This window comes from Sturnira hondurensis, unplaced genomic scaffold, assembly GCF_014824575.4.
Source record: "Sturnira hondurensis isolate 20B ecotype Veracruz unplaced genomic scaffold, ASM1482457v3 Scaffold0004136, whole genome shotgun sequence".
NCBI classification, from domain to species: domain Eukaryota; kingdom Metazoa; phylum Chordata; class Mammalia; order Chiroptera; family Phyllostomidae; genus Sturnira; species Sturnira hondurensis.
This window is the reverse complement of record NW_028076767.1, coordinates 18170227-18181325: the sequence shown is the minus strand read 5'-3', so window position 1 is coordinate 18181325 and position 11099 is coordinate 18170227. Positions and strand designations below refer to the sequence as shown.

Sequence of the window (11099 nt, the reverse complement as noted above, 5' to 3'; positions counted from 1 at the left end):
AACTGGATGATTCAGGAAAGGGCAGAAGTCAATCAGATCACTATTTTTCTAATTCATTCAACAAATGTTGATGGAGCACCTGTTTCCTGGCCAATGCTGGACACTGGGACAGAACAAAACAGCGTGGTCTCTGCTCTCTTGGGGTTCACAGCCTGTGTTCCAGTGGGGCCCCACAGACTGTTCTATTCCTGCCCCTCACAGGAGGCAGGTTAGGGAGTTATAGAATCCTGAGCTGAAATCCTAGCTTTTCCACTCACCAGCTATGTGGCCTTAAGTAATTCACTCAGCTTCTCTGAGCCTCAGCTTCCTTGTCTACCCAAGGAAGCTATGGAGGCCTCTGGAGCAGGGTTGGTCTGAGAAGACAATGTGAAAGGAGGTGAATGGACCTGATATGGAGAGTGGCACACAGTAGGTGCCCTCTGACTGGGTTACTTGTGGTTGGGAGAACATGGAGGAGGTGACCTCAGCCTTTAGAAGGCCTGAGTGTCTGCCCTGGGCTTTGCTGTACTCCTGGCGCAAGGCTGCGGCTGGCAGGAGGCCTCAGTTCAGAGCAATACTCCTCAACCATGTGCCTACTGTGTGCTAGGCTCTCAGAGGGCGCTAGATTCCATGTAAGGGGGCATGTTGCCTCCTCACCACAGTTCATACAGATGGAGAGTCACCAGCTTCACTTTTAGCTAGGGGAAACTGAGGCTCAGCCGGAGTCTGGGGCTTGTTTGAGATACTCCTTGGGAGGGGAGAGGTCTCTGTCGAAATATCTGTTCTCCCCACACCAGTCACTAGAGGGCGCCAGGATGCAGCAGACCGGGTTTGGCGGGCTCCCATCACCATCCTAGGTGTTCCATCCCACAGACCTGGCAGTGAGAGGAAGGCAGGTAACGGTGTGACTCGAGGACCCTGCACTGTGGAGAGAAGTAGACCACAAGCCTGGGAGGAGGAGAGGAGGGAAGGGAAACTGGAAGTGGGGACTTGAGAGGCCCTGGTGACTTTTCACATGGAGACTCCTGGTTCTCTTAGCTCTAGGCTTAGATTCTACTTCTCCCCTCTCTCATCAGGGACGACGGTCTCTCTGCCCCTCCCTCTCCTGTGCCTGTACCTGTGTCTCTCTCCATAGCTCCCCTGTCCCCTCTGTCTCTGTAGATTTCTCTGCCTCTCTGTGTTACTGATTCTGTCTGTGTACTACAGGCACGCCTGACCGTGTGTTTTTTCTCATAATGTCTCTGCCTCTAGCTCTCTCCATGTGTTCCTGCCTCTTGCTCTGTCTCTACCTCTCTTTAGCTCCGTCTCTTTTTTTTACTATCTTTTTTTTTTTGCTTCTGTCACTGTTGCCCTCAATTTCACATCCTATCCCTCCCCAGCCACCACCACCCAGCACGTGTGGGCTGGGGGTCTCTTCCCTCCCAAGTCCTTACCCCTGGCAGCTGCTCAAAGCTTCCCAGTCCTGGCCTCTCCTGCCCGCCCCTCTTGGGCCTTGGAGGAGGGGGGCGAAGGAGGAAGGGAGGGCAGCCTGGTGGGCCCACCCCTTTTTGCCTTTCCAGGCTGGGAGGCTGGGCCAGTGGGCCTTTTAACCAGCCTGGGCAGACTGTGCCGGACACCAGCCCTGGACTCCGTGCCTGCCTCCTGTGGTGCTTGGCTCCCCTGGTTCCAGCAGCCTCCAGCCCGGCCAGCCCAGCCAGCATGCAACAGCAGCCCCCATCAGGGCCCTTGGCCCCTGCAGCCGAGCCAACCAAGCCCCCCTACAGCTACATAGCCCTGATCGCCATGGCCATCCAGAGCTCCCCGGGACAGCGGGCCACCCTCAGCGGCATTTACCGCTACATCATGGGCCGGTTCGCCTTCTACCGCCACAACCGGCCAGGCTGGCAGAACAGCATTCGCCACAACCTATCACTCAACGAGTGCTTTGTCAAGGTGCCCCGAGATGACCGCAAGCCAGGCAAGGGCAGCTACTGGACACTGGACCCCGACTGCCACGACATGTTCGAGCACGGCAGTTTCCTGCGCCGACGCCGACGCTTCACCCGGCGGACAGGTGCTGAGGGCACCAAGGGCCCTGCCAAGGCACGCCGAGGACCCCTCAGAGTGACCAGCCAGGACCCAGGAGTCCCCGATACTACGACTGGCAGGCAGTGCCCATTCCTGTCAGAGCTGCCAGAGACCAAGGGCCTAAGCTTTGGGGGGTTGGTGGGGGCCTTGCCAGCCAGTATGTGCCCGGCAACCACTGATGTCAGGCCCCGGTCATCTGCGGAGCCCAAAGAGATGCCCACACCCAAGCCTGCAGGCTCAGGAGAGCTCCCCGTGGCCACTTCGTCTTCTTCATGCCCGGCGTTTGGCTTCCCTGCCAGCTTCTCTGAGGCTGAGGGTTTTAGCAAGGCCCCTACACCCATCTTGACCCCCGAGACAGGCATTGGCAGCAGTTACCAGTGCCGGCTGCAGGCCCTGAATTTCTGCATGGGCACTGACCCAGGCCTTGAACACCTCTTGGCCTCAGCAGCCCCCTCCCCTGCAACTCCCACCCCTCCGGCCTCACTGCGGGCCCCGCTACCCCTGCCAGCTGACCCCAAGGAGCCCTGGGTTGCAGGCGGCTTCCCTGTCCAGGGAGGCTCTGGCTACCCATTGGGACTGACCCCCTGCCTGTACCGGACGCCAGGAATGTTCTTCTTCGAGTGAAGCCAGTCTGGCCTCGGGCAGTCCTTGTGGGACCCCTCTCACTGCATCCTGCAGGCTGGGCCTGACTCTAGGATCTGGGGGGCTCTCAGAGGACCCAGGTCTGGCAAGCCAACGACGACTGGGACAGGAAGCCAAGACTGGAATGGTGAACATGCAACCAGCCTTCAGGGCCTCCAGACAGACTTGGGGTGAGGGGAAGCAGAGCCCCCTTGGGATTTACTCTGTGGCTCTCAGGGCCAATAAAGCCAGTGTGATAATGAGGATCAGCTTGCTGGATGGTTGGGGGCTGAGGGCTGGGACGTCTGGTTCTGGGGGCAGGGGGGAGGGGCTGCGACTGTGGGGTTGTGGGGTAGGGGTGAGAGACCCTGGATGGAAATATTCCTCGTGAGGATTTCTCCTGCTGGGGACTTTCTCCGGGAGTTTCCCAGGAAGGCAGAGAAAGGGGGAGTGGGGAACGGGGGAGAGGGGAGAGGGGTGTGCCATGAGAGAAACCAGGCAGCGGGTGACGCTGGCCTGCCCTGGGGGCCTCGTTCTCCAGTCCCAAACCTGTGACTCAGCTGCCCCCATCATGAGCGGTCAGGGTCACTGTGATCATTTGCGACATTTATTCCATCCCGGAGATATATATATATATCCTCTCGCCAAATCCTGTGTGGTACGGAATGGTCTCACCATTTTACATTGGTGGAATCTGAGGCTTGGAGAGTTTGGCGCTCCTGGCTCTGACTCTGGGTGGCACGTAAGTGGCAGAGAGAAAAACAAATCTAGGTCTGTGTACTCTGCCCCCAGCCCCTGACCTGCGGTTTGAGAGAGACGCAGAGGTACCACACAGGGTACGAGCAGAGCTAGTCGTGTGCAGGGAGATGGGAGTGAGGGTGGGGCTTCCAATGCCTGTGATAACAAGGCCCTGCTTTTGAGGCTTGGAGGGCAGCACCAAGCCTCCCGCCTGGATTTCCCACACGAATGTGGCCTCCCTGAGTCCCCAGCTCTCTGAGTCCTCCTGGTGACTCTTTAAGAAAGCATTCTCTTGGGGGGGGGGCTGTCCTGGGTACAGCAGAAGTGACAGAGCCCTGACCTTTGGCCCCCTTCGAGAAGCAGGAGAAATGGGTAGATCTGTGGCCCTCACCAAAGGAACAGACTTAGGTGCTTGAAACCTCGCTGTCCCTGGGCCCCCTGGTACCCGAGTTGCCGAGGCTCCTTCCAGAGTCTCAGTCCCCCATCTGGATCAGGGGTACAGGGGGAGAAGAGAAGGGCCAGGGATCCTTCTCTTCGCACCCTTTCTGGTCTTTGGTGTGGTGGTCTGGAATGTCTTATGTCCCACGAGGTGACACCCAGGGAGCTGGAGACCCTTTCATCGGGCAGACAGCCCAGTCCCCTCCAGAGGCCCTTCCTGGGCAGGCGTCCACACCAACTTCAGTCTCTCAGTCTCTGCTCCTCCCTCCTCCCTCGGCAGGTCCCCTGGGGCCTGGGAGGAAGCAAGCCCGGCTGGACAGCCCCAGCTGTCTGGTTCCCACAGAATCCAGAGCCAGGGTGGAAGGGGAACCTGCAGGGTGGGGGCTCACTGAGGCCAGAGGGGGTGGGAAAGGGCCTGGCCAGCTGTGGGGTCCCTCCCCACCATGCCTGCCGGACCCCCGCCTGGAGCTCACTGAGTGATGGGGGGAAGGAGAGAGGGTCAGTCCTGTTGCATCCAGGCAGCCTCATGGCTGAAAGGGGAGGAGAGAGAGGTCCCCGGGGTGGGGGGCTTTGGGTGAGAAGGGGGAAGGAGGCTCTTGCATGGGTTCATACCATGGCGTGTGCCTGTGTGGGTCAGGATGTCTCCGGGGGCAGGGGGTGTGTTTGACAAGCAGATTCAGGGGCACGGGGATTCTTTCTCAGTTGGGTCAGGGAAAGAGGCCTTTGCCAGGCACAGTTCCCTGTGGTACATTCCTGTGGAGACCTGGTGACCCCAATCCCTTCCCAGCCTGAGTCCTGGACTGCTAGGAGGATGGGGAGGCTGGCCTGCCTGGGGGAGCCCAGGCCTCTGCACCCTGCCCAGTCCTCCCCTGAGAAGCTTTAGCTTCTGAACTGGGAAGGGGGCTTGGGGAAAAGAAAGCTGTACCCCCTGCCCGCCCTTCGCCCTGGGGAAACATGCAGAACAGTCGCCCACACCCAGGGGCACAGACTCATCTCTGGGCAAGAGCCCCCTCTCCACATCCCTCTCTGGCTCCCAACATAGTCAGGAAGCGAAGACAGCCCCTCCCCCACCTCACCCGACTCAGCACCAATCCCCAAGCAAGACCCTGGGCTCAGTGCCTGCCTTGGATCTCTGTATAAGACTGGACTAGTGCCCACCTCTCTGGCCCTGATTTCATTCCCTTTGCCCCAGGGGAGTGGGGGAGCAGGGGAACAGCCTGACTTTTTGAGTCTGGGTCCCAGAGGAGGGTGTGCCCTGGGGGATGGCCTGGAGGGGATCCCACCTGCAGGGGTGCTGAACCAAGAGGCCCAGACACCGTGATCTCATGTTGCCCTCTGCTCGCTGCGTGGCCCGAGGACCCCACCCACTGGGCCTCCTGCCCTCACATTCTTTCCATGACCCTCTGGCTCCTGCCTGGCCACCCCCACCTGGAGAGGGTGGACAGTGCTCAGCAGAGATTCAGAATGCCTCAAACCACAGGTCAGGGGCTGGGGGCGGAGCTGGGCCGACACAGAGAGTACACCTCGGCAGAGATGGTGAGAGGAAGGCCAGAGGAGGGAAGTGACGTGCCCAAGGCCACACAGCAAGGCAGGAACAGAACTGTCCTCCCTACCCATCGATCCGTCCCCTCTGCTGCTTTAAGCTCTGACTGGACAAGGGCCATCCCATGGGACTCTGCTTCCAAGTCCCTTTTCACTGCAGGTTTGTCTGAAACCAGGAGGGGGTCACGGCCCCCACTCCGCCTCCATGCCGCTTAGAGCCAAAAAGGTTACTGAGCCCTTTCGGGGTGGCTCAGTGAGTTGGAGCGTTGTCCCAAACACCGGAAGACTGCAGGTTTGATTCCTGGTCAGGGCACAGGCCTAGGCTGTGGGTGCCATCCCCGGTCGAGGTGCATGTGGGAGACAACCTATCAATGCTCTCTATCACATCAGTGTTTCTCTCTCTCTCTCTCTCTCTCTCAAATCAATTTAAAAGAAAATAAAAAACATCTTCGGGTGAGAATTTTAAAAAAAAAGGATACCGAGTCACCTTGCTAAACCAAAATTGAGAGGAGTAAAGTCAGCGGTGTTTTGGAGCATCGGAGTGTTTAATCACAGCAGCGGCTCAGATTCCTGGAATATCAGGGTGGAAAGGGCAGGGCTGGGTTTCTGAATCCCCTCCGCACTGAGAAGCCCGCCCGTGGGCTGCCAGGGAAGGGAGCTCCCTGGCCTCAGAGGCAGCCCTGCCAGCCTCACTGGGGGCAAGCGCTCCCCTGGACTGTCAGGAAGCTCTTCACCTGCTGGTCCTTGGGTCTCTGCTCCCCCTGACCCGGTGGAAGCCACCCCCACCCACAGGGCTGGGCCTTCCTCAGCCGGCTCCTCCACCCTCCACATCTTATCTCCCCTCCCGCCCACCCGTTTCCTTCCCTGGATTCTGGCATTCCACCGCCCAGAGGTCAACACTCCTTCCCACACCCAGGCAGCCCCTGGGCCCCAGTGGGGAGACCCTCCCCCTTGAAGGGGGGGGCTCTCAGAGGCCACCAAATGATGAGGAAGAAAGCTGGGGGAGGCCGTGTCAGCGGGCCTGGCATCCGCCTGCTGGGAGTACACAGAACCCAGGAATCCAGGCTTCTGCCAAGCCGGCTCCTCCCCACCCAGGCTCCCACCTCCCCGAAGGCCAGGCCACCGGGGCAGTAGAGGTTGCGGCTAAGGGCAAGAGCTCTGGAGCCCAGTTGCCTGTTCAGCTCCCAGCTCTGTCAATTTCCAGCGGTGTGACCTTGGACAAGCTGCTTCCCCTTTCTGTATTTTTCTTATCTATAAAGTGTGGGCATTAACAGTACCCACTCCCATGGGGTTATTGTGAGGGTTACATGGGTTAGTACTTGCAAAATGCTTAGAACAGTCTAGCATGCAGAAACTGCAATATAAGTGTGTGTTAAGTACAATACATAAATATTTGGACCTGGGGTGCATGTCCTCTTAATGGTTTACCCCCAAGTGAAGGTCAAGCTACTGTGGAGGTGGGGGGATGCAGGGGAGAAAAGACTGTTGTATAGACAAGGCTTTGGCTTTACTGCCTGGCATCTCCTCTTCCTTGCTGTGTGACCTTGAGCAAGTGGCTTTACCTCTCTGAGTTCTAGTGTCTTCATCTTAAAATGGAGTAATGATTCCAATGCCCAGGACCGGCATGTGGGAAAACTGCACACTATGTGTACAATTCAATCAACGAGAATAACGCTGGGACATAAAACAGCCCCTCTGGAGGGCCCTGGACCCTCCAGTCCTCTCTGCCCCTTCCCTTGCACGTGGCAACACCTCCGTGCCAGCAGGTCTGGAGGTACCTAATGCCCTGTTCCTGCCCTGCTGGTAATTAGCTGGTACCTCAGAGAGCCAGCTGGTGGGGCTGAAGGAAGTAGCTCCAAGCTAAAACCAGGCCAGAGTCGATCCAAACCCTGCCTGGTGTTCCTTGGAAAGGCCAGGGCCGCCTGCCCCTGACTGCAGTTCTCAGGGTGCACTGATCTCGGACACAAAGGGGAGTCTCATCCTCCTGCTCCAGGTTAAGACAGCTGATTCCCCTGTGAACGTTTTCTCCACCCGTCAGCCTTGGCACCTGCTGTCCCGCCCACCACCTGGAACACTCGCTCCCACTGACTGACTGCTCCACATTCAGAGCCCACATTAAACACCAGTTCCTTGGGACGCCCCCCACCCACCGCCGTCTGATTAGGCGTCTGTAGCTTATCCTCTTTCTCTGCACCCTGTTGATTTTCTCCATCCAGCACCTAATGCAAGGTGGGGTTATGCATTTTAGTGTGTGTTCACTTTTTATCGTGTTTCTGCCTTAGAATGTACGCTTCGGGAGGCAGGAGTGGGCTCTGCCTGAATCATTGTATCCATCTCCTTAACCCTGGTCACCCGGCCAGGCCCTCGGTAAAGGTTTGCTGACTGTACAAGAGATGTCATTGTCACTCATTCATTCATTTGCCAGGAATTGAGTCTCAGAGAACCGCCACAGCTGTTATGGCTCAGTGGATTGAGTGCCAGCCTTCGAACCCAAGTATCGCCAGTTCGATTCCCAGTCAGGGCACATGCCTGGGTTGTGGGCTAGGTCCCCAGTAGGTGTGCACAAGAGGTAACCGCACATTGATGTTTCTCTCCCTTTCTTCCTCCCTCCCTTCTCCTCTGTCTAAAAATAAGTAAATAAAACCTTAAAAAATCATCCCCTCATGGTTCACTCCCTCATGCCCTTCCAGCCCTCAGAGAAGCCCCTCTGACTACCACGTGCCCACCCACCCCGACAGCCCATTCCAAATTCATTATTGCCTTCAGACTTCTCCCCGCTGGAATGAAGTTCCTCGAGGCCAGAGATTCTTTTTTGTCAACGGGCCGCTTGTCCCCAGGACCTAGAACGGCACCTGGAACATAGTAGGAGCTGGAGGAACAGTTGTGGGACACACATGAGGTCAGCAACCTGGGCTGGCTCTACCGACTCATCTCATGTAGCTTTCACATTATTACTACCTCATTTCGGAGGCAGGAATCTGAGGTTCAGAGAGGGTAAACAGATAGATTGGAACCCCATTCTGTCCGACCTGCACCCAGTCCCTCTGTCACCAGGCTGTCTCCTGAGAGGTGTGAGACCTTCTGACTCCTCCTGTCCCCACGGTTCTCAGAGCCACTCCAGCAGACGTGGCCCAGCCTCCCTCTGGTCTCCCTGCCTCCAATCTCTCTCCCCGACTCACTGAACTCCCTGGCTGCCAAGATCCTTCTGTACCCCAGATATGACCATGGCCCTTCTTTGCTCAAAACCCTCCCATGGCTCCCCATTGCCCCAGTCCAGTCTGGCATCTGAGGCCCTGCCAATTTCTCCATACGGACCTTCCGCTCCATCACACGCAATGACATGCTGAATGACATGCTCCCAGGCGGGCTTGTTCTCAGCTCCAAGTCTTCAGACATGTGACCTCCTCCGCCTGGAACACTCTCTTCCCCCAATCTGGAAAAACCCTGCTCCTCGTTGCTCTCCGCTTGGCGGTCACTCTCACTGGACGGAGAATAGGGGTTGGTGTCTTCTTCCATATCCTTCCAGCTTCGCTGTCATCCCAACCTCCTACCCACTGGGGCTGCAGAGGCTGTGAACTCCCCATGGGCAGGGACCATGACTAATTCATCTCCAGGCTCTAGCTTGGGGCCAGGCCCAGTGCAGGGACCCAGCAAATAACTGTGAAGTGATTGGGTGTGTTGGAAGTCAGACTGCTGGCTTTGCATCCTGACTCCGCTGGTTACAGGCTGGGGACCCATGGACTTGTCTGTCACCTCCCTGTGCCTCAGTTTCCTCCTCTGTGCAGTGCTGGGGATGACATGAGTTCATTCATGGAATCACTTGGTACAGGGTCTGGTGCCTGGTAAATAAGGCCCGTTGGAGTGAAGGAGGGAACAGGTGGTGGGCGGCGGCATGGAGTGGGAGCTCGGTCCCGGAGGGCACATCCTCTGGGGCAGCCCTGGCTGCTTCGCACCCTGGAGGCAGCCCTGTCACTGGCTGAATCTTTTTTCACCGCTGCCCTGTTGGGTCCAAGGTGACCTGTGGAATTCAAGGCCATTGGACACAGACAGGAAAAGGCAGCGTCACCAGCCCTGGTGTAATTCAAACCAGATGCAGCCTCAAACCCACGGGGTGGTCACTGTGGGCTTGGCCGAGGCCCAGAGGCAGGAAATAGTCTTGGAGGAACACTCTCTGGGCTGGGACCAACCGGGAGGAGCTGTCCCACTGAGACCGTTAACCCTTCTTCGCCCACCCAGGACACTGGGCAGAGGAAACCCGTGGTTCTGACCCTGTGAGGCGCAGCACACTTTGCAGGAAAGGTCGCAACATCGCCATTGCCATGGGCCCCGTGTAGGAGGAGCCCACAACCAGGCACAGTGGCAGACCAGGCACACCAAGCAAGACAATAGCCTGGCACCCAGGACTGGCAGAATCTCAGACCCAGAATTTTGGCACTGGCTCTGGCTTAGCTAGCAGGCCCAAACCAGCCGAGGGCTCACCCCATCTATCAGGGTGGGTCCTAGGGTGAAAAAGCTCCGGGTCCCCCACCCCCCCAACTCTGGTGATGGAACTGGGGCCAGGCCTGCAGAGGGGCAGAGGAGACTCAGCCCCTCTGCCTCCCCAGCTTTTTTCTAAGCCTGCTCTGTGGCCCTTGCAGGGAGAGAAATCTCTCCGAATCCCTATTTCCCCATTGACATCATTACCTCCCGGGACCAGGGAGGCCCAAAGGAGTCACTTAATCAACCAAAAGAGTTTTCTAAGGAGTGCTCCTGGGAGGGAATGGGGTCAGCCCTGTTCCATGGTGGGCGGGCGTCCTGCCCAGGACGTATTATTACGATGTGGCTTTGGTTGGGTCCCTTTTCCTCTCTGAGCCTGTTTCCTCGCCTGTGAAATATGGTGAATGAGCACCCAATCCCGTATCCTGATTGTCACCTTGGCCTTGGGAACGGCAGAGGAGAGCGGAACTGAGGTAGAGCAGGAAATGGAGGGCTGTCCTGGGCGTCAGGAGTCCTGGGTTTGAGTCCCAGCTGTTGCTGTCCCCACTGAGGAGGCTTCCTTGTTTGGGCCTCGGTTTCCCCAGCTGGACCCAGGCCCTGCATCTCTGCTCTCACTGGACCTCATTTCCTCCTCCCTGCTGCCCGCTCCCCGCGCCCCCCCCCCCCCGCCACCCCACAAGGGTGACTCATCCCTCATCATCGTGCTGTGTGGCCAAGGTTCAGCCTGGGTGGGGACCAGCAAGGTTGAGAGAAGTCAGAGGACACCACGGGCTTGGCCCAGCTGGCAGGTGGCAGGCAGGCAGGCGGGCAGGGATCCACGGCCACGGGGGATCTTGTCCATAAACACGTCTCTCACCACGAGCCCAAGCCAGGCTCCCCAGCCCCGCCGGCCCTGACTGAGGACCCTGCCAGGCTCTGAGTCGAGTCACCTGCCCCCAGGGAACCTGCTGCTGTGGGGCTCTGCACCACCTGCTGGGCGAGGGCAGCAGTATTGGGGAGGACTCTGGCCTCCCCACCAGGACAAGGTCCACAGAGGCACGGGAGGGAGGGGGTGAACAGTCATGATCTTGGTCGTGGTCTGTGAGCAAGTCCAAGACGCTCAGGAGGCAGGCAGTATAGCAGCTGAGGGCATGGGCCTAGATTGGGTACAGATCCTGCCTCTGCCACTATATGGCCCTGAGTGAGTGACTTACCCTCCCTAAAGTTCGGCTTTCCCATCTGAGAAATGGACACAGCAC

General features: G+C 58.1%; 1 protein-coding gene across 1 annotated transcript; it reads left to right on the top strand.

Annotated features, from left to right (window-relative positions):
* Positions 1-61: 61 nt before the first annotated feature.
* On the top strand, positions 62-2931 carry FOXS1 (forkhead box S1). Its single transcript, XM_037043820.1, has one exon. It carries the CDS (start codon positions 1678-1680, stop codon positions 2668-2670), a length of 993 nt encoding a protein of 330 aa, XP_036899715.1. The 5' UTR covers positions 62-1677; the 3' UTR covers positions 2671-2931.
* The last annotated feature ends 8168 nt before the right edge of the window (positions 2932-11099 follow it).